Source organism: Clinocottus analis, unplaced genomic scaffold (assembly GCF_023055335.1).
Source record: "Clinocottus analis isolate CAN_PGR_092001 unplaced genomic scaffold, fCliAna1.0.p SCAF_10, whole genome shotgun sequence".
NCBI classification, from domain to species: Eukaryota; Metazoa; Chordata; class Actinopteri; order Perciformes; family Cottidae; genus Clinocottus; species Clinocottus analis.
This window is the reverse complement of record NW_027175821.1, coordinates 4,141,099-4,163,991: the sequence shown is the minus strand read 5'-3', so window position 1 is coordinate 4,163,991 and position 22,893 is coordinate 4,141,099. Positions and strand designations below refer to the sequence as shown.

Genomic DNA, 22,893 nt, shown 5'->3' with positions numbered 1-22,893 from the left:
CCCTGGCATGCTGGGAGTGGAAGAAGCTCCAGTAACCGAGGGGGTCAGGAGTTATTTTAGGAAGCAGTGAGCCTGTCCTCGTCAAATTACCGTGTGTGTGTGTGCGTGTGTGTGTGTGTGTGTGTTACTGAAGCAGGCAAAAGTGAGGCCCGGATTGGTTTGTGTGTGTGTGTGTGTGTAATGTGGACGGCGAGCGTCCGCCTGTGTGACCGCGGGGTGTTTTTTTCTGAGGTGTTTTACACTCTTTGAGCGCCGCTTTGAAAATGAATTAGACCGAAGATGCAAATGACCCTCTGGCAGAGAGTTGAACCACGGAGCCGGCAAAACACTTCAAATTATGAATCCAGGAGGTGAATTATTTCATACATTTTAAAACACATTTTTTTAATTGGAAGATATCCATGAAATTGCAGAAACCGTTTAACAGCCCGAGTCTGGAAACCCAACGACTCCCGTGGTTAAATGAGTACGAGCTACTTATCACTTTTGAAAATGAGCGACTTCACAGGTTTTTTGGCGTTTTCTTCCTCCTCGCCGCCTGACCTTTCCGGCTCTTCACGGCCGCTTCTCGCTCTCCAGAACAAAGCTGAGCTGCTTCTTTGGCGTCCGGCCCGCGGGGGCCCGACGCTCCTCTCCGGCAGCTGGAGGTCGCGGATCCGCCGGCTTCCTCCAGGTCGGATCCGACGGCGCCGCCGGGGCCGATGGGTCCGGGAGGACCGGCCTCGGGCTCGTGTAGCTCACTGCCAAGAGGTCAAAGAATAGCCACGGCAGGGTCAGGGTCAAAGGTCAGGGGAGGAGAGAGCAGAGACGATCTCATGGCGTGACTTTATTCTTAGTTTTTAGCTTGAGCGGTTATTATTATGTGTAACATGTGTTTTCTTTTTGTGTATTTTCTCTCGCTGTACCTGTGTGAGACCGGCTGAGTCCTGCTCTCCCTCTGCCTGAGCCTCCATCCTCCTCCTGTGCAATGGAAGTACATCGTGAGTCTTAATATAAGCTTTTAACGCATTGAAGTAAATTAGTTTAGTCAATACATTCATGTCAATAAAGCTCACTACTTTCATACACATGTTTTATTCCATCTGTATATTTTTTTATTACTTGTGAGCAGTGCTGCTGTAATCCTGTAATTTCCCCACTGAGGGACTAATAAATAATTATTTTATCTTCTTTACCATTTCAGCATTTTCTTTTAGTGGTGACACTTGTTTCACATTTTGTCATAAATAAATAATAATAATAAACATAGTTTACGAAGTGCTTTAACAGATAAAAACATAAAAGACCCTACCAAAGCATTTAACAACCAAAACAAACAAATAGCCAAAAAGAACTGCACAATAGATCATAAAAAATATAAACATAAAAAATAAAAACATAAAAAATATCAACATAAAAAATTTAACATAAAAAATAAAAACATAAAAAATATAAACATAAAAAATAAAAACATATAAAATAAAAACATAAAAAATAAAAACATATAAAATAAAAACATTAAAATAAAAACATATAAAATAAAAACATAAAAATATAAAAACATATAAAATAAAAACATTAAAATAAAAACATAGGACAACATCACTTAAAAGCAATTTTATAAAAATGTCACAATCTCTTCAAGTACTTTCATGAGAAGTCAGAGCATAATGTAATTAATGGCTTTACAATTAAAATTATATCCAAATATGATGATGACATATTTGTGTGAGACATTTTTAAGTATAAACTCATTTACTACCATTTTAAAAGAATGATTTCACATCTTGTTTCTTCTGAAAAGAGACTTGAGTGAATTGCGTTACCTGTGTGTCGTTTGTGCGTCTCTCTCCCAGACTCTGGTGCCGGTGCAGAGGCCTCCTGGTTCGGCCCGCGGCGGCGTCCTGGTGCAAAGTGTGTCTGCTGTAAGCCGGTGTCTGCTGGAGTCACAACTCACGCGTGAACCCACACAGCAGACAAAGAGCAGCACACACGCGATCGCTGATTCCTTTTATTCTAAATGAACCAACGCTGGGCAAGTTACCTTGTTGTTGAAGCTTTGCAGGTTCCTGGAGAGAATACGCCGGATGCTGTCCATCTCCTCTGGTGAGAGGGGGCGGCTGTGGGAGCGAGGGTCCGCCCTAAAAGCAAGACGTTTATCTAAAAACTGTGTTGTAAAAACTGAGATCGGACAAGTTTTCAGAGCCATTTTGGGGGTTTTAAGAAGGAAGATGCCTGGGAATCGACGGGGTGGACGCAGATATCCTGTAACTTTTGACTTGATACTTACAAACTGGTCACTTGATTTGTTTTTGAGGATGTCAACGTGACCTTTTTAGGCCTCCTTCAATCAGGTCCTAGTGATCCCTAAACGTAAAATCCCTAAACGACGGCGAGATAAAGTGAAAGTGTGTTCTCACGGCGGTGGCGCCTCCTCGTCCCCTCTCTGCTCCCTCCTCTCCAGCTCCTGGTAGACTCTCAGGATGCTGGAGCGAGCCTGGTGATCCTCACTGATCAGGAAACGCCGAAGGTACTTCCTGTTGAACTGCTCAAACCTCACACACACACACACACAATAAATATCAAACATTATTATTATTTCTCAGAGTCCTGAGACCCTGAGAAATGATATGGGAGTTTTGCATGTGGTATTTGCTGCCACCTAGTGGTCATTTTAGGTCCTAAGTTTATGGGCATGCAAAAATACTTTGAGGAGAAACACACACACACACACACACACACACACACACACACACACACACACACACACACACACGTGTTAAGAAGAACTAACTTGTCCTTCCAGTAGTGCTGCCCCCAGTAGCCGACCACGTCCTCTATTCCTGCCAGCAGGTGATCGATGAGCTGAGAGGAGACGCAGCGTGAGAATCACTCAGGTTTATTTTGCCTCTACATATATTTTACTGTTAAGAAAGTGCAAGCCGTCATTTTCGTTTCCACAGATGAAAGACAAGCAACGTTAAAAGACTCATTTCTCTTCGTGAAGAAAAACTGAATCACAGCTAAAGCTCGTCACTTTACTTACAAGATGGATTTATATCTTCACTTTGATTACTTTCACAGTATCTAAGTATTTATAAAAGGTACATTTTAATACAAAACATGCCAAGTTATCTTAACACTAACTTAATTATTATTTTAGTAAAATATTTACTTTGAAACATTGTATATAACATGATTATAAAAGCAAGATCATTAATCTGAAAAGTGCACTTTTTTATCGGTTAGTTTGTTAAAATGTTTTAACTAAATATGCTGAAATTATGTCATATACCCGTTCATTACCTCTTTATGACTATACAAACAGCTGATGTGTAAATATGTGTCTGATTGATTATTTTATAAGACAACACACAATGCAGATGCTGTCGTCCTTAAAGACTGCTGACTCAGCATCTCTCTGGACCGGCGGCTCGTTCTCACCCTGCTGTGGATCTCCTCGCTGACCGAAGGCAAAGCCCTCTTCTTCCTCTTCACATCCAGCAGCTCTACAAGAGGCTTAATAGTCATCCCCTGGAAACCAGACACACACACAAAAAAAAAACACTCAAACAACAAATAAAAGAAACAACAGGAACTGTTGTCTTTCACCAAAATTCCCACGCGGCGTTGTTCTCCCACCTGTACAAAGACGGTGAAGAGGATGACCACGATGGTGGTCGTGATGAAGAGTCTTTTCTTCGGGAAGTCGTCGATCAGGAAGACGAGGGAGAAGCAGATGGCCCCTCGCAGGCCACCGTAGGCGATGATGAACTGATCCCGAAAGGTCACGGTGTTCCTGCGCAGCTTGTTCACGGCAGCAGTGAGCAGGAGGACTCCTTCACAGGGAGGACGGCCGGTTGAATCCTCTCCTTTTAAACCCATATTCAAGCATCTGGCTAAGAAAGATGTGTTTTTTTTTATGCACTGCATACCCGTGGCCCTCCAGACGAGGCAGAGCAGCAGCGTGGAGCAGACGAAGGGCCAGCTCCACATGTGGACGTCCTGTATGGTGGACACGCCCAGGAAGATGAAGATGAGGGTTTCACTCACGCTGCTCCACATCTTCAGGAAGTACTGGATGCTGGTGTTGCTGCGCTCGGACACGTTGGCCTCCACGTACTGCTTCATGGTCACAGCGCAGGTCACAATGCTGCAGGGAAAGAGGTAAAGATATGAGATATACACTGTAAAAAAACTGTGAAATCAACAGTTATTAACTGGCAGCCATTGACAAGTAACTTACTGTAAAAAAAAACACAGTATATATATATATAAATATATATATATATATATATATATATATATATATATATATATATATATATATATATATATATATATTTATGTATATACAGTAGATACAGTGGATACAGTAGATTATTATTTACTGTCATTTTCTACAGTACTTTTGGGTGCAATGATTTTTTACAGTAGATTCTTGGTTACTGTGATTTTCCCACAGCACTACTGTGTTTTTATGATTATTACCGTTCTACTGTTTATTTATACTATTATTATATTATGTGTTTATCTTATTTACTTGTGAGCAATGCTGCTGTAATCCTGTAATTTCCCCACTGAGGGACTAACAAATAATTATCTATCTTATCTTCTTTACCATTCCAGCATATAGTAGTATACAACTACAGTAGATTATTAGTTACTGTCATTTTCTACAGTACTTTTTGAGTGCAATGATTTTTACAGTAGATTTTTGGTTACTGTGATTTTCCCACATTACTACTGTGTTTTATAAAAATAAAAAAATACAGTAAAGCTTTGACTACTGTAATATTTAAATGAATACACAGTATTTTACTGGGAAATAGTTTGCAGTAGGTTACTGCTCACAAACATAGTAAATTTCACAGGCGTTTTTTTTACAGTGTAATTAAGCTTCCGCCAAGCTTAAACGTTTCTGCGTTGATCCTCGGCAGCACTCACGCCATGATGCCGGAGAGGTGAAGCATCTCGGAGGTCAGGTAGGACAGGTAGGAGTAGAGGAAGACAAAGAGCGGGGCGATGACCTGGGCTCTGGAGGTGAAGCGCGAGGTGAGGGCCGCCAGCAGGCCGAAGAAGAGGCCTACGAACAGGCCCCCGAGGCCCACCAGCAAAACCCTGCAGCCTCCCAGCAGCACGTCCAGCCCCGACACCGCAGGCAGGCGGAGGAAGGACTCGAACAGCCGGTAGAGCACCTGGAAGGACGAGAGACGTGTCGTCGTGCACTGAAACAAACATGTATGTAAAGGCCGACCCCGGTGACCGCCCGGCCCCTGCCCTCACCACAGTGACGGCGTCGTTGAGCAGCGACTCCCCGAACACCAGGATGTGAAGCTGGTCGTTCACGTGCATCTCCTGGAAGACGGAGAGCACGGCCACGGGGTCGACGGCGGCGATCAGCGAGCCGAACAGCAGGCAGTGGAGCAGGGAGACGTCTCCCAGGGAGCCCGGGGCCAGCAGGCACACGGCGTGCAGAGACAGGCCGATGCCCAACACGTTCCACAGGGTTCCCAGCACCGCATACCTGAGGAGGTGTCGTGCGCACAATCAGAGCAGCGACGGGCACGCAAAGAAGCAAAGCGGCGGCGACGAGAGTGGTGAAGACTGAGCCCGAAACACACTGAAGCTGAGGGCTGTGAAAACCAAAGCAATCACATGAGAGGTGCTAAAAACACTCCTGAGCTCAGAGGAACGTCTGAATAGTGTGAGCATGCTCTGGCACCACGCTAACACACTTACTATGACAATGTTAGTAGTTTAGTGTGTTAATTAGTGCAAAGACAGTACAGCTAAGGCTGTGAGTGCCACTATAGTTTTTCTTTGTAAAAGTAATTTACAAAGTAGAGACAGCTGATGTGACCTGCCGCCAGTGTTGCTTATCATTTTACCCGATGAATGCACAATTATTAATTAATTTCTATTATAAGATACTGTCATCTGCAGGAAGAGGGTGGGGGGTGTTTAATCTGTATTGATCCTGGATAATCCCATTGAGATTTTAAATCTTTTAAAAAAGGGGGACCTTTGCTTTTTATTCCCTTAAGCTCTCTCGCTTTAGGCTCTGCTCATTTGACGCTGCAAATCCAAAACCAGGTCCAAGTAGAGGCGTCGAAGTAGTTTGAAACACACCGTAACACTTTTGGTACTTGGCCATTTTAAACCACAGGCGTGTGCTTCAAAACATGCGTGTGAGGCGCTTGTAGAGGAGTTTGCGTCTTCATTGACGCTTTAGTTGCACATCCTATACATATGGAATTTGTTTTCCCTGTATGTCAGCCATTTTGGCGTGTTTGGGGGAAAAAAAAAACTAATTTTGGATACAGACCGTCCAACATTACGAGTGTACCGACCAGAGGATGGTGCCGAGGTTCTCGAAGAACAGCCTCCCCGGCAGGAAGTATCCCGCGTCCAAGACGATGGGCGGCAGCAGGAAGAGGAAGAAGGCATCGGCGCTGAGAGTCGGGGGAGCCGAGTGGCGAACGCCGTAGATCACCCCTCCGACCAGGAGGCCCACCATGATGAGGAGGCAGCTCTCCGGCACCACCGCCGGGACTCGACCGGACCAGTGGAAACCTGCACGTTAGAGACAGAGAAGATGAAAAAGGCGTCGCGCTACTTCTTTCCTCGCAACATCTGACCTCCTCCCGCAGCGTCCTATCTCATGGTGCAGGAGCACTGGAGCGACGGACGCTCACCCAGCTTGGCCAGTGAGGCCAGCATGATCCACAGCACAATCTCAAAGGGAGCCTGCACGTGGTGATAGTCCACGCTGAAGACCCCGAGGGCCACGGGCGCGTCCCCGGACGGGCCGCCATCGCTGCCGTTGAAGCCCGGCGAGGACGGGCTCGTGGTCAGGGCCGAACACGCGGGCCAAAGCAGGCAGGCGGAGAGCGGCAGAGACGGAGTCCACAGGGCAGCCATCCTACAGCCATGCTGGGACAAAAGGAGAGCGGGAGAGGGACGCGGGTGGAGAATGGGACAGGGGGTTATGGAGATAGAGAGAGGACGCACACATGTACACACATGTACACACACACAAAACAAAAACTCACGCAGCCGCTAATGTGCACAGGAATCCCTGAGCTAGCAATGGTATCCATCCAGCCAGCCACACACACACACACACACACACACACACACACACACACGCGCGTACCATCATCACATTACAAATGACACTCCTAGTTGTAATCACTACAATTTCTGTTCATTTAAGGCTTCCAGCATGAAGGGTGACAATGTCACACTGCATAGTGTTTGCTTATTTTTTACACTCCACTAACACACACACACACACACACTTCTAAATCTCCATGAATGAAACCGACAGCGTTTCAGCAACGGATTTCAAACAACTTCCTCTCCCTGTAGGCCCTGGATTTGATATGTAAAAAAAAACAAAAAAAACTCCACAAAGAAGAAAAAAAAAAGAGCAGAGAAAGCTCAGGCGGAGTCCCTGCGGGATCTCTCTTCCAGGGCGGACAGACGTGAAGACATAAAAAAAAGGAGTCGGGTACAGACAGGCAAATATTGTGCATGCGTTTGAACTCTGGGAGGAAGTAGGCGCAAATCCCAGAGGAAGCCCACGCCGGCACCGAGGGGGAGGACTCGCAAATTCCACATCGGCGACGATGAGAGAGGTGTGGTGTTTGATGACGCTGTCGAGAGAGCGTAGTTTTATTTTTTTCTGGATCAAATGTGGATTCTTAAAATCCTGAGAATGATCCTCAGTTCCATATGTCTGAATGTTAACATGCTGACGTTCAGCAGTTGTGTAGTTTAACACATTTAAATCCCCTGAAAGGCGATGCACACTCATATCAAGCTGACTGACTGAGACTCACCTGAGAAAGCTTCTTCTTCCTCATCATCCTCCTCTTCCTCATGGGCTGCTCTAGTGAGAAGGCCAGTCATGTTGCTCAAGCCATGTAGGAAGCTTTTCCCCATGAAGAACAGACCCGAGGAGAAGAGTTGGACCACATAACAGTAGAGAGGGAGTGTGTGTGCCGCAGAGCAGCGTCACAGCTTCATGGTTTACAGCAGTGGAAGGAAAAAGACTTCCTACTTTTGAGGAGACCTCTGGTCTCGGCCTCTGAACCTTCTGGTTATCGAAGGACAAAGATGGACCCGTGTGGAAGAATCTCCTGGATTGACTTCCTACATAGAAGACAAAAGCAGCAAGAAGTCCCGTTATACGACGACTGAATACCAAATGAATACAATCATAACTGATATTCTATTTCTAAATGAAGTTATTTATTGTTTTATTATTGTATTATTATTATTAATTGGAAGTACAGAGCTATAAATAAACTCAGGGTGTCCTTCATGAATGTCGCTTGTGTTATTCCATCACTTTCTTCTTCTCCTTTCTCAGCAGTTGACTCTGACTCGTCTGAGTCTGAGCTCGTGTTTGACGTCTTCAACAAGAACAAATGCTCTCTACTTTCTCGTCTCTGTCCATCGAAGTGTTTTCTCAACACTGAGAGCTTTTTGTTCCCCTCCGTGAGATCGGTCCTTTGTTCTGCATTCATCGAGCCTCATGTGATTGGAAATGTTTCGTACTCTGCTCGCAAAATAAGTAAATAAACAAGTAGATAATGTGCGCGTGGGAAAATTACCGTCGGATTCATGGAAAATGTGTGCCGGACGATTCAGTTTGTTTCTGATCTGATGAATCAGATTAAATAGAAATTGACGAGCGTATGTCTGCTATTTGCAATCAAGCATATTGCCACGCAGCAGTTTCTCTACGTCATGTTTTTGCCCAAAGATTGTGAGAAAAGCAAAAAAATTATTAACATAATGTATACAACATCTATCTATTTATAAAAAAATAAAGTTACAAAGGTTGAAACTGGAATAAATAACATTTCAGGGTGTAGGTGTTAGTGATTAATTGTCTTTTTTTTAAATAATTAAGTTATATTTTGCAAATTATATCCTGTACAACATTCCACAATGCAGTAAGAGCTGAAAAAAGAGATATCTGTACACAGTGATTATCATAATTGTACGGATATCTTTTAGTTTAAACCATAAATATGGACTTTTAGATTTCTTCCAGCACCGTAGCAAAGATTGAGCCGGGTGTCATCGATCTAGTATTGTCTGAAATGCCTTAAAAAATTCAAAAATATACTAAGAAGCTAATTTACAGCCTTGATTCACACATGGTGAGGAGCTTGAACCAATATGGCGGCCAACATGAGGACCAAGGCTGTATGATTAACCCCAACAAAGCAAGAGTCATCGTCAGTATTATCTGTAACCCTTGAGATGTTTCTACTACGACGCGTCAAGATGTCTGATGTGAAAAAGATCTACTCCTGTAAAGGCCTTAAACCTGAGTAAATTGTGTGCACATTGTTCTTCATACGGTGACGGTGTTATTATATTCTGTTTTAATTTGTTCGCTGTGTCACTGTGAACTGTTAATAATAGGCCTGCAGCTCACTTCTTAACATTCAAACCCGAAGCTGTGTGCTGAATTGACAGCTTTGTCCAAGGTGGAAGTGCTTCCTGCTTTCCTTCGGCTCAGTCGGAGGTCCGGACGCTGAGGAGTTTCAATCAGAACCGGCCGGGTCTCCGTTTCTCAAACCCCTCTGCAAAGCAAACAGAGCGCTGGCTCGACTCGCTCTTTTATGTGAGGTTCACTTTCTATTGCAAGAGGCAGATCAGCTCTTAGTTGAATGTCTTTTCTCCTGTTTTCTTTATTACTAGTGCAACAACAGGAAGTTAGACGTGGTGTTTTGGGGTCGTTAATCTGGTTTTGTGTGTCTTGTTTAAAGTCGCAATTACAATAATTTAAACTGTTCTAACTGTACAGTTTTAATTTAAATATCAAACAGACAACACAGACATTTTTAGCAGAAGAAAACAAAGTAATATTTTATGTGTAGTATCACGTTCAAGGCCTCTGCCGCTCTCTCGGCGCGCTGCGCTCACCGTCACTACAGAGCGTCACTACAGAGCGACGCGCCTTGTTTTGTTTGTCACATTTGGCGATCGACTATTTCACGATTGTTTGTTGACAAGTTTCTTCCAATACAACACAATTTGATGCAAAATTAGACCTCTGCGCTAAAACAAAGTAATACGTGAGCTAGGCGATAAACAGAAATAACATTGTGAAGAAACGCAACAAAACTAGCTAACGACAACTGAGAAGCTAACGTTAGCTTACACGTTAGCTAAACTAATTCAGATGAAGTCAAACTGTTCGGCTCGACTTCAATAACTGATTCCACTTCGTTCCTGCGGTTTCTCAACATCGGTAACAACTACTTCCAGCTAACGTGGATGGAAGTTTGAACTTAAGTCAGTATTTTTATTGTTTACAACTTAATTAATTCCTATTTTAACCTGTTTTGTTCAGCTGGGTTACAGCTGAGATATTTGCAGTATACAAAAAGAAGCTAAATGCTATTAGATACAGGCTGTATCTAATAGCATTTAGATAGATAGATAGATAGATAGATAGATAGATAGATAGATAGATAGATAGACAGACAGACAGACAGACAGACAGACAGACAGACAGACAGACAGACAGACAGATATTCAAATACACTTTCCTCATCATATTGCCTCTCACGTTGAAGGGAAACATAAAACCCTCACTCAGAATTGATTTTTAATGCTATTGTGATTATACCTGGCAGTGAGGTTAGCGTTAGCGTACACACACGGGAACAACTGTCGTCCTAATTTAGAATTTCAGAGCATCAAGAGATTGTATATCGTCAAGTTTGTTTGGAGTTGGTCCATTGAAAAGAGAGCGTCAGAGGTCGTCTTTCATCTCTATATTGTGATTTAATGTAATGCACCTCGAGGTTTATCTGTCATGGGCTGACGGGAGGCCTTCATGCATCATATAACCACAATCCTGAGTAATAAAGTACTTTTGTCTCTGCTCTCTGCACAGCTTAACATAGTAAACTGTGAAAGTTTCAAAGTCTAATTTTGAGTTTGTCTTCACTGATTTGGAGGCATACAATAAAAAATATGTAATAGTTTCAAATGATTGCCTTAATTGCCTCACATCAAAGTAATCGCACAAGATCAACACACTTAATATATTTTATATATATATATCTACATTATTGACACTTGACATTGTTGAATTACCAGCAAATAACAAGAGCAGACTTAAAAAATGACAACTTGTTTGTTGATTGAAGTTATATTTTACTTTACTTAGACACTTGGATACATCTCTATTTAAAAGGCATTCTTTTGCTTTAAAATAACAAATACCTTCCACAAACACATGTATAATATCAATACAATGAATGCACATGTTTATCAGGTTAATACATCACGGTGCAGTTCCTAAACCAAACAGCAGATGGCACATGAGAGCAGGAACATTTGAAGTGTCACTTCACCAAGCAAGAAAACAAAGACATTGTGTAAATATAGGTAAACAAAATTAAAATATTACATCCGTCTACTGCATTGCACTTGTTTCCCAACCCCGACTGCATGTGGGTATGTGATCCCTCAGAGTCAACGCAGTGCAGGAAGCAAAAGAGCCAGAGCACAGCGTCACATGTGATACGTTTGCCCCGTTGCCCTCATTGCTGATGAGTATCTTCAGCCTCCGAAATCCTCAGAACAGGAGAGCTGAAGTTGGACGAGCAGGGACCCAGGTTCTGGGTGCTCAGATAACTGACCCTCTTGCCTCCTCCTGAGCCCGGATCCAGACTGGCGGCCTCCAGCGAGTCCGGCCCCCGAGGCTGCCCTCGGCCGGGCTGCGGCGGAGGCACCAGGCCGTGCAGGAGGCTGTTGCCCAGGTGGGAGTTGCATCGAGCCAAGTTGTCGGTCAGGTGCTGCATGTACACCTCCTCCAGCTGCTTCTCCAGCAGCCCGTTCAGCACCGAGTTAGACATCGGCCCCAACCCGGACCCGGGCAGATCCAGGCTGTTGTTCACACTGGGCCCCATAGCCAGATAACCCTGGTCCGGTATGGAGACGGGCTCGCCTCGCGGCCCCTGAAGGGCGGCCCACTCCGGCTGACGGCAGGATTCAGGGACGGGCGTGTAAAGAGCGTGCTGGGGGATGGTGGCCACCTGCAGGTCTGAATACTGCTCCAGGAGGCTGCAGTTGTCCAAACAAACTATAAAGTCTGGGTCCAGGTTGAGGCCCCCGGGGATCAACCGGCCTACGGGGCCCTCGGGTCCTTCAGGCGCCACTTTCAGCCCCTGGCATCGGGCGGAGTCTAGCTCCATCTGGTTTGGACCTGATAACAGAAAGTAAACTGGCAATTAGATTGTTGCTTTTGCTATTAGAAGCGAAAGCATAAAGAAAGATCATATCTGACCAAGAAGAACGTTTCCGTAAAAGGGAAGCAAGAGAAGCAAACCAGCAGCAGCTTGGAAAGTTCAACATCAGGTGGTTCTCATGTGCTTTACCTGCTTTGGATGAATCTGTCTGGAGGTCTGCGGGGTTCGAGTCGGAGTCGGAGAGATGGCGGTTGAAGTGATCCGCACGGCGGGCGTGTGGCGTCCGCTTGGCAGCAGAGGCGAGCTGTCCCTCCTCGCTGTAAGACAGCACGCTGAGGAAACCTTCGGCCAACATGGCAGCACGACGGCCCTCTGCTTTCCTGTCTCCTTTTTCACTCGACTTTCCTCTCCTTCACGAGTGTCGCTCGTGAGTGCAAATGGCCCCAAAGCGTCATTGTGAACGTTGTTGTTAAGCTCTATGAACTTGTTTCACTTCTGCAAATGAGAAGCGGCCCCTCCACCCACGGCACGCACTTCCTTTATCAATCATTTACTGAAAATCACAGTGAAAAGAGCATTTATACACGAGCGGAGAAAACTAAAGTAAAAGAACCAACACAACTCAAAATATACATAAAAGTTCTGCTTTAATCTACAGAAGTATTATCAGAGAGTAAAGGCCCTGTGACTGATATCTTATGATATGTAACATTAGTATGGTGTTCATACTGATGCACAAGTGTGTACATAATGTTATAGAAAACATACCTTTGCTATTTTGTGAAGTATTAGAGTTCAAATGAAAGCAGCTGAGCGGTTTTGGAGAGGAAACCTCGGTGTTTGTGGTTGTTTCATGTCGTTAACGTGGAAGTGTTTAAGAGAAAAACATCAGAGACCACCAGTTTAATCATCAAGACATTTGAGTACTCGTGTGTGTGCGTCCCAAAAACCTCAGTGGGAGAGGCGCTGGACCGCCCAAAAGATCAATACAACACAATAAGTAGAGCAATCCACCAGAGCCGCAGCGCTTATTCACTTCATGAGCAATGAATTTGATGTCTTTCCCTTTCAGAATTATCATCTTCAGTGTTTTTAAAGATCCTGTGACACGAGGAGCTGTGATTGGTGTAGAGGTGCTGCTATTGTATTCTTTATTCACTCATGAACTCATTGTGTTATTTTATGTGTAAATATTCATCTGAAAAGATGCAGCGGTCGCAAAAAGGAAGGGAGGTTAAATAATCATGCTGTTTCACTGAAATGTGGGGGAGTAAACACAATTATTTGTAAAAACAAGACCTATAAACAGCTGGGAAGCACTTTGAGTGGTTGGATAACATTGTGGGGAATATCTGGTGTTTATCAATGAATAAATCCTGCTCTCTATTTCCCAACGTTGACACTTTTAAAGACATCGAAGTCACCGACACCAGCTGTAACTCGTTAATCGCACATAGAATATCTTACAGGGAGGCAGATGTGTTGGACTTTGGCACTATAGAAATTTATTTTACACAAAAAAAAACACAGTCAGGTTTTATTTGCAGTCTTATTTTTTATTTTAACCATTGTGTAACAACCGGATCACCAACACAACGTGCAACAGGACGCTGACGGCGAAACCAAACAGCGATCCAACGCCCCAAAAAAACACAAACGGCAAATAAAAAATTTAAAAAAAAGTCACATCCCAACGTGTATGCAGGACCTGTAATTTGGGGATGTGTTATACTTTTTTTTTTTAAACATACATCATCTTGTAGAAAAAAGGTTTGCGGTTAAAAAACAGCATTAAGACCGTATGAAGTAAATAAAAAGGATGCGATCGGGTGCTGCAGGTTTGGCGATGGCGTGCTTGGCAGGAGAGACTCGTTCTAATTGAACCCGTCGAGTGACATTAATGAGGATTGTGTATTTTCTGGATGACGTCCCGTCGGACAAATGACGAATCTGTGGAACGACTTTTCAAAGTGCGTCTACATTGATGTCCGATGTCCTACGCAGTCGTGCTCGTGGTTGATTGACATGTCGTGAGGCCGGGATGGGGGGTGGGGGGGCTGAGGTTAATGAGAGGAGGCAGGAGCTGTTTGAAAATACCCATAATGCTCTGCTTCAGCACCTCTTTTTCACTACAGCTGACAAGGCACAGCTGAACACAGATTAATAGAAGAGGAAAAATAAGAGAGAGACAGGGCGAGGAAAAAAACATCACATATTAAGAAGCCGAGTGAAATGGTGCTTGTTTTCATCCTGGATCTGTTCTTGGTCCACCTGGCTTCAGGTCTGGGGTTCAGGTCTGGGGTTCAGGTCTGGGGTTCAGGTCTGGGGTTCAGGTCTGGGGTTCAGGTCTGGGTTCAGGTCTGGGGTTCAGGTCTGGGGTTCAGGTCTGGGGTTCAGGTCTGGGGTTCAGGTCTGGGTTCAGGTCTGGGGTTCAGGTCTGGGGTTCAGGTCTGGGGTTCAGGTCTGGGGTTCAGGTCTGGGGTTCAGGTCTAGGTTCAGGTCTGGGTTCAGGTCTGGGCTTCAGGTCTGGGTTCAGGTCTGGGTTCAGGTCTGGGGTTCAGGTCTGGGGTTCAGGTCTGGGGTTCAGGTCTGGGGTTCAGGTCTGGGTTCAGGTCTGGGTTCAGGTCTGGGCTTCAGGTCTGGGTTCAGGTCTGGGTTCAGGTCTGGGTTCAGGTCTGGGTTCAGGTCGGGGCTTCAGGTCTGGGTTCAGGTCTGGGGTTCAGGTCTGGGGTTCAGGTCTGGGCTCAGGTCTAGGTTCAGGTCGGGGCTTCAGGTCTGGGTTCAGGTCTGGGTTCAGGGTCTCGGTTCAGGGTCTCAGGTAGAAAACGCTGTTGAAGCTGCTACTGCTGTGCTTTCTTCGCCAGAGCCTCGGCCTCCTGCAGAGAGAAAGATGGGGGAGAAAAGAGGGAGAGAGAGAGAGAGAGAGAGAGAGAGAGAGAGAGAGAGAGAGAGAGAGAGAGAGAGAGAGAGAGAAGGGAAAGAGAGAGAGAGCGCTACATTAAAATGGAGGATAATGGTTTATCTATCTACTGCCACGGCACACAGGAAAACCCCCCTGTTTCTATGGGAACTGGCACACCTCCCTGCAGCGCCGGTGGCGGCACAGAGGAGGCGCCAGAGTGCAGGAAGGAGAGAGAAAGAAGAAGAAGAAGAAGAGGAAGAAGAGGCGAAGGAGAAGAGGCCTGCTCGGGTGGACGGATATCAGGAACAGATGTATTATGTAATAAGTGTGTTTCTGTAAAGACACCACGCCGTGAGGGTAAATATGTATTTTTAGGCGTTACAGGAAACGTGGCGGCAGGAACGCAGCAGAAGGGACGAGATGGATCAGAGCGTTCGTTGGGTTTTTTCATACCTTGGAGCCGGGGGGAGCGGTCAGACCCAGGAAGGCGTACACGGCGTTGTCCTCTCTGGCGTCGAAGAAGGCCTCGTAGTTCTGCGAGAGAGAGAGAGGGAGGGAGAGAGAGATTGATCGACTCCAACCTGAGGAACGATAACGCGAAACAGAGATGGGATCGGCCGCCCTCCCCGAGGGCGACGATCCCGAGTCAGGGGGGCGGAGGTATTTGTCCAGGGAAAGGCTTCGCTAGGCCATCTGATAGGAGGGCATTGTGTCTGCAACCCACAAGCAAACACATTCACCCGCTTTACACTCTCTCATTCTTGATCCCTCGCTCCTTCTCATTCCTTTGTTTTCGCTCCCGCACACACACAAACATGTTTTTTGCCCGTGAAACGCTGTTGTCTTTGTTTGTGACATTCAATCCGGCCTCACTTCCTGCCGTCCGACTGAAGGCTTTAGAGGCCTCCGTGTCCGTCTGACGGGAGCGAGCTAGCGCCCGCTAACGCCGGAGAGGTCGCGGCGTTTAGCTTTTAGAAATGTCACCTCCACGCACGGATGTTTAAAGGAATAGTCTGACATTTTAAGAAGAAGAAAAAAGCGCTTATTGACTTTCTCCCGAGAGTCAGATGAGGTGATCAATACCAGTCGTGTCCGTTAAATACGAGGTGACAGTTTGAGCTCTGAGCAAAGGGAAATAAATCTGCCTACCAGCTGCTCTAAAGCTCATTAAAAAACACTTCACATCACGTTCATTTAATCCACACAAGTGACGTTTTTTTTGCAGTATATCAAGGGGTTATGTGCATATATTAGATATGTCGCTTTTTTTTTACTTCTGATATAATCTGGGCTTTTGTCAGATTTGTCAAGCTAGCTGTTTCCCTCCATTTCCAGTCATTATGCTAAGCTAAGCTAAGCTCAGTAGCTCCGCCTTCACATTAAATGGACAGATATAGTTGTGATATTGATCTTCGACTGATTATAAACAGTCGAAGATTCATAGATTTACTTTGAATACTGCATACGTTTATGGTTGATTTCATACTCATAGCTGATGTGTTTGTTTCGATCAACAATTTGCTGATTCTGTCCACCTGTTAATTCCAGCATCCAGTCTCCTTTTAGCTATCTTTACGTCTCCTCCTACGGCCTTTCGGCTTCCACTAGCCACTCATTTTCTCGGTCTAGTCTCCTGAAGTTGCACGGTGGATTCATCTTTGTTTTTTTTGCTGGAAAAGAAAAAAGACACACATGAGAGCTGGTGGCAATGACTCTCGTGGCTCACCCCGCAATACTTGCTGTCGTTGAATATCTGCGGGGGCAGCGGGTTCCCCGTGGTCGGCCTGGACTCCTCCGGGACGTTCTCCCTCATCCACTTCCTGTTGCCCTCGTTGGCCGCGATGTCGCACTCCTCGAAGGCGATCTTATTGGCTGCCAGGAAGCCCATCACGTCCTGCTGCTGCTTCTTAATCTGCGTGCGGTGGATGAGAGGAAGTAGACAGTTGGACGCGTGTTAGCTCTCAGCCTCACGAGGAAACATAAGGGCCTCGGGGTTCACCGTGCCGCCGTCGAGTCTCTTTCACGCCACCGAGATCTCCGTTACTAAGTTACCGCTCGCTGGCTGACAAGCCGAGTGAAGCCGCGCGACGAGCGCGCCGAAGAGGGCGAACTCGGGCGTCTCGTCTGCCAGGAAGCGACTCCCGAGACCGGACTCCTGTCGTCCTCCGCACTCCGTTTCAAACGGAGAGACACTTCAAAAAAGCATTTGTGACACTTTGCTTACTTTTTTTAATTTGACAAATTATCAAAGCCTGACATTTTTATACAATAAAGTGAGCATGTCCCCCCCCCACACACACACACACACACGGGAGACGCCGTCTGTCTCACTATCTGGTATGTAGATGTGATTGTTTTTTGAAAAAAGGCACCACACCTAACACCTGTCACATTTATGACTCTTTTTAAAAATAGCCTCTTCCTGATTTATGCAAAAAGCACGAGCTTCTAAGTGGAAACAAGAACGACACCCTGAGGGATCTCTTCTCTTCCACAGAGCGCTGGCAACTGTGTCGCACACAGCGAGGTGATAAAGAAGCTACAGAGAGGACAGAAATGTGTGGTTCCTGCTTCTGCCTCCATCTATACGGATGTGTGTGTGTGTGTGTCTGTGTGAAATTGTGGCCCAATGAGGGCTCAGTGGGTGTGAGAGGGAAGATGGCCCTACAAGGCCGGACGGAAACCAGAGCTCCTCTGGGACTGGAGACGAGGTTACTGGTCAAACACGAGCCAAATAAGGCCTGCTGCAAGGAGACACACACACACATTCAGCCTCAGCTGCACAGACACAGACACACACACACTCACACACAATCAAATTCACGGTGTTCAGACCAGACAGGTGGATTTTTGTTGTTGTCTTTCGGCCAATCTGCTGAAACAACAACACGGGGGCATGGAAAACGAGGGCGCCGACATTGCCGGCAGATCAGCCGCCGTGCCGCCCGGACCGAGTGGCAGTTGCGCCCCCGAGGCCAAAGTCCTAAAGACCAGCGTGGGACGACGCAACCGAGCGGAACGACATGAGCAACCCTCCGTCTGATGGAGGAACCCGCGCCGCCTGCTCGTTCTCCTTTTTTTACTATCGCACACATTAGTTTGAGTAAAAACGAACTTCATCCGAGCGGCGAGCTGAGCACAGGAATCCACTTTCTCTCTCTTTTCTCCTTTCCCTTTGGTGGACTCTGGCCGTCACCCAGGAAGCCTGCATTGTGAGGCTGCCAAGTGAAATTAATTTGTAGGGCAGACTGGCCTCGTGCCATCTGCCCCCCAAACTCTAATTGCACAGGGAGAGTTCCCGGCTTCGCCCCCTTTTTCGGTCATTAGCGGAGCTCCTGGTGACTTTAAAATGGAGTTAAACCCACGGACCCCGCCTTCGGGTTGCACTAATAAACAACTGCTCTTATCCCGTTTGCCCTATCGCTCCATTATCTGTCTCTCTGCAATCACAGAGGATTACTGCCCATAAAGCAGACAAGAGAGCGAGTCAGACCTGCAGACAGTCAGCCGGCAGAGTTTGGATTTCCCTAATGTCTGCTTTCTCTCGCGATGCAGACGTCGCCAGCCTTTGCATGCAAAATATAAACTGCCGGAGAGACAAATAAAATGCAAAAAAGCACGCGAGACGTCGTCTCTGGGTGGTTTGTCTTGTCTAGACGTGGAGGCAGGCAGTAACTCTTCTGTGTTTTGGCATCGCAGACTGAAATATCCCAAAAACGAACAGACATTCATGGTCCACATAGGATGAATCCTCCTGGGGTTAGCGTCTGCCATCAGGCTGAAACACTAAAATTGCGTGCAGGCATTCGTTTTCTAAAGAGGAGGAATCCTGATAACTTCGCCGATCTTAATTGGTCATTTTACTGAGTTTACTCCAATGCAGGAAGTGCAGAATAAACGACACTTGTTTCATGCACACGGACACCAATTTTAAATAAGCGCCGACTTGTTACTCCACCTATGTGTTATCATATTTTCCAAGAAAGTCCACACCCAGGGAGGAAGTGCAGCGGTCGTTAGGTGACTCAGTGTGTTCGTAAAAAGTCTGAGATGAGCAGAAGTGCATTTAGGAACTATTGAGAATAAGAAGTAATAGATTGTAGGCCTACGATGCATGTTGAGGAAACAAAGGGATCTATTGTTGGTCATAAAACCCTGATGTGGAGAGGTCAGCTGCTGAATATGCTCTTTGGTTTACATTGCACATCATCATCATCATCATCATCATCATGCGAGAGTTGCGTCAGGGCCGTGAGATTGAGAGCCGATCGATCCGATCCAGAGCTAATCGATCCCTGAAAAACTAAAGCGGGACTCTGGCGTTAACAGCAGCCAGACAACTGGCAGCCATTGATCGGAGGGCTTGTATCTATAAACACACACACACACACACACACACACACACACACGAGGCTCGGATCAATGCGGTGGAAATGGATTCAATCAGTTGCGTCGACTCGCATGTTGAAAGGGAAAAAGACGAGTCGAGCTTTCTTCCCAGAGAGCGAATGACACTTTCTAAAGGCCCGTTGAAAGGAAACACCGATAAAACCTCCGGGCTCTGTGTGTTTGTTCGTTAGCTCTCGATTGGACGCTCGGTGGACTTTCAGCAGCAACAGTAGCTTCCACACAATCTTGAGCTCAGTCAGCATTACGTCATCGTTTTGCATTGCTGCTCTTGGCCCCGAAAAGGTGGAACGACGGCCAAAAGCAAAAGGCCGGAAAATAACCTTTTTTTTATTTTTCATAACACAGACAGGCGATTGTCGCGGCCGCCCCAACCGGAGCCTGACCTTCAGGCCTTAATGTCAAACCTACAGCGGAAGGAGAAGAAGTGGGACGCCCAGCGCCTTTATGGTGGCAATGAGGAAATTGCATAACAGTGTGGCTGCTGTGCAAGAAGGGAAACGGGGCGGTAAACGTGCTGAACGTGTTTTTAGCTCCGTCCACAGTTGCAGTAGATTATGAGCACTGCTACAGGTGTGACTTTGCATGCGAGGATTTCTCAAAGGTGATACGATTAGTTTGTTATCCAAATGTGGCCTCGCTGAGTGTGAACTAAAGGAACCGGTCAAACGAGTACAAGTGGGACGATATCCTCTCAACTATACCGCACGAATAACCCGACGCTGTATTTGTTCCTCGTGTTGTTTAACATGAGGTCATAGGTACGGAGCTCTCTGGGGGCCCTCGCAGCTTCGGGCGACTCAAACGTGCCGCTTCTCATTAGCGGGGGCGGGAGGACGATGATGTCATCCCCGCGATCGGTTTGCAGGGATACCACCCTCCACAAGGGAGTAGCCAATGGACACACACACACACACACACACACACACACACACGAAACCATTCATGCAGACGGGAGATGCCGCCTAAGTTCGTCATTGTCTGTCGTTTCCACAACGCAGTCTGTTCCCGGTCTGACCTTTGAGGTCGTTCGCTCCACCAGACCTTAAAGACACGCCTGCGGGCGCCACACAGAACCGCTCACGTGGAACTTTGGTCCGTTATATGGATCATTTTCTGCATGGAAACCCATTTGCATTCATTTCTATAAATGTGCACCGACATGGGACAGAACTTTACGTCTGAAGGAAATACATCCGTGTGTATAATGCTGACTGAAGAGCGCTGTATCTGATACGTCCCCCACTTTCTCTCTTCTCTCTCTGACCTGCAATCGCTTCCTCAGTGGAGCAAAGGCTTTAAACTTAGCTTTTTTCTTTTTTTAAACACTCCTACCAGTGTCTCCGTTTTGGCCGTGGCTCCACTCGCATCTCCAGACTGCCGTGATTCATGCAGCGGCGGCGGCAGACACGGCCGGATAGAGGAAGGAAGGAATGCAATCACATTGTTTTGCAGTTACCGATGCAAATAGAAGTGCACGCCGAGTCTTTGGACCACAGTTTGGTTCGCTGGGCGGCTCCGCTCTAGTTCACTGGACTGCCTTTGTGTTGAATTAAAAAGGAGACTATCTAAATTGGTCACCATAGCAGAGGCGGTCAAGATAAGAGCAGACATAATGTGTTTGTGGCCCTTTGCTTCTGACGGCAACGCCGCCGTCGGCCGTCCAACTCCAACAGGAGGCCGAGAGGTCGCGCATCCTTTAAGAGGACATGCGCTCGCCCGCTCGTTCAAAGCAGACTCCACTAAAGACAGATCGATGCGAGGTAATGCATCTTTTGGCTCCGGCACAGCGACATCACCTGACATCTGACACTCAGGCCACTCCGGCTTTACAGGACGCTGCCGTCCCGTCAGACTGTAAGGAGATGGAAATGTGCGTCTGTGTGCATCCTAAACGTGCCGCAGCACTTTAATTGAAGTCACTTTGCTCATATCTGCATCATCTCCATCCCGATACACTGTGAAACGTCGGTTTAGTGACATCCCGGACTGTGCCGAGCACCGAGCGATTGCTAGTAATGTAATCGCTAATGCTGAGACGCGTGCAGTAGCTGGAAGCAAACTATATTTGATTAGCCAGAATTGAAGCTTGAGAGCACTTATGACACAGTGAACGTCAAATTCCCCACAAATCGGGAACTCCGATAATTCCCCAACAGAGCACAAGTGTTCCTGGGCTGCAGCTGCACGTCTACAAAAGAGGCCTCGGAGAGTTGCATCACCGTCGTTGCTCTCCACTGTGGAGCAAAAAGGGGGCGAGGACGAGGCCTGGTGGTCCTCTGGGCCGCAGGACCACCAGGCCAGTGAAGGCAACACTCAAGACCCCCGACACAAGCGCACATTTATGGGTTTGTTGTATTTATTCATCTGTTTTTCATGCAGTTTCCTGTCTGAGCTTGGTTTCAGCTGCAACATCAACAACAACACACAAACACACAGCACTGTGAGTTCAGGAAACCCTGAAAGAAACCACACCTCTGACTGAGAGGTGCTGAGCTCCGGGAGCAGCCTTCAAAACTTTCTCTCCTACAGTCCAGCGTGTGAAAAGTGAAAGAGGGGAGGGGGGAGAGACAGAGAGACAGAGAGAGAGAGAGAGACTGACTCCATATCCGTCCAAAGTCTCGAGGAGGCTAGCAGCGTGTTTATTCATGAGTCAGCATGTTTATTGTGGATGACAGATGGATGGACATCAGTTAGTGAGTTCAGTAAAAGTTCAGTTTTTTGTTGTTGTTGTATTGTCTAACAATGAGCTGGATGCTGCAAACGAATCACATCACACAGACCTACAAATAAAACATTTTACACATGCAATTCTTCTTATTATTTTTCTTTTTTTCTCTTCACATCACTTACCGAAGTGGACCCGGAGGACGACGCTATGTAGACTTTCACCACCATGGTAAATCCCTGGCGCTGACACGAGTCCCGGTACGCGGCGGTGCGTCGCGCTGCTCCTCTGCAGACTCTTTCTGCAGCAGCTCGGTGATCGCTGGGCAGCGGGACAAGAACCAACAACAGCGAACTTCCCCCTCTCTCTCTTCTTCTTTCTCTCTCTCTTTCCCTCCCTCTCTCTCCGGCTAAAAAAAACGCTGTGTGTCGGTCGAAGGCAGCGCAGACTATCTGCGCAAATGCTGCTGCTCTCGGCACTGGATGGAGGTTTTACATTCCTCCTCCGCCTCCCCGCCTCTCTCTCTCTCTCTCTCTCTCTCTCTCTCTCTCTCTCTCTCACACATGCACACTGAGACAGGGTTCACGCGCGTGCAGAGGGAGGGGGGAGGGGAGGAGGGGGGGGGGGCGATGTGGGCCTGTTATGATGGCAAAGACACCACCGTGGGGGGGGGGGGGTGATATTGTCTGAATATTTCAGCATCGACC

General features: G+C 46.6%; 2 protein-coding genes across 4 annotated transcripts; both read right to left on the bottom strand.

The window, feature by feature from the left end:
* Positions 1-555: 555 nt before the first annotated feature.
* LOC137788597 (sodium/hydrogen exchanger 2-like) lies at positions 556-6,903 on the bottom strand. The gene is made up of 13 exons (XM_068581497.1): positions 6,678-6,903; positions 6,333-6,555; positions 5,266-5,506; positions 4,927-5,177; positions 3,915-4,132; positions 3,622-3,818; positions 3,424-3,513; positions 2,774-2,844; positions 2,400-2,534; positions 2,024-2,120; positions 1,788-1,919; positions 906-960; positions 556-740 (listed from the first exon to the last, which is right to left on the bottom strand). Exons 1-13 carry the CDS (start codon positions 6,901-6,903, stop codon positions 556-558), a joined length of 2,121 nt encoding a protein of 706 aa, XP_068437598.1.
* Positions 6,904-13,757: 6,854 nt separating this feature from the next.
* Positions 13,758-22,705, bottom strand: sh3bgrl (SH3 domain binding glutamate-rich protein like). Of its 3 annotated transcripts, none has more exons than XR_011079364.1 (5): positions 22,372-22,705; positions 16,838-17,023; positions 15,565-15,645; positions 14,983-15,085; positions 13,758-14,919 (listed from the first exon to the last, which is right to left on the bottom strand). XR_011079364.1 is itself a non-coding variant. In XM_068595429.1 (5 exons), exons 1-4 carry the CDS (start codon positions 22,414-22,416, stop codon positions 15,050-15,052), a joined length of 348 nt encoding a protein of 115 aa, XP_068451530.1. In that variant the 5' UTR covers positions 22,417-22,705; the 3' UTR covers positions 13,758-14,894; positions 15,007-15,049. The 3 variants fall into 3 exon arrangements, 2 of the variants coding, with proteins under 2 accessions (XP_068451530.1, XP_068451529.1); XM_068595429.1 differs by having other exon boundaries at positions 13,758-14,894; positions 15,007-15,085; XM_068595428.1 differs by having other exon boundaries at positions 13,758-15,085.
* Positions 22,706-22,893: the final 188 nt, after the last annotated feature.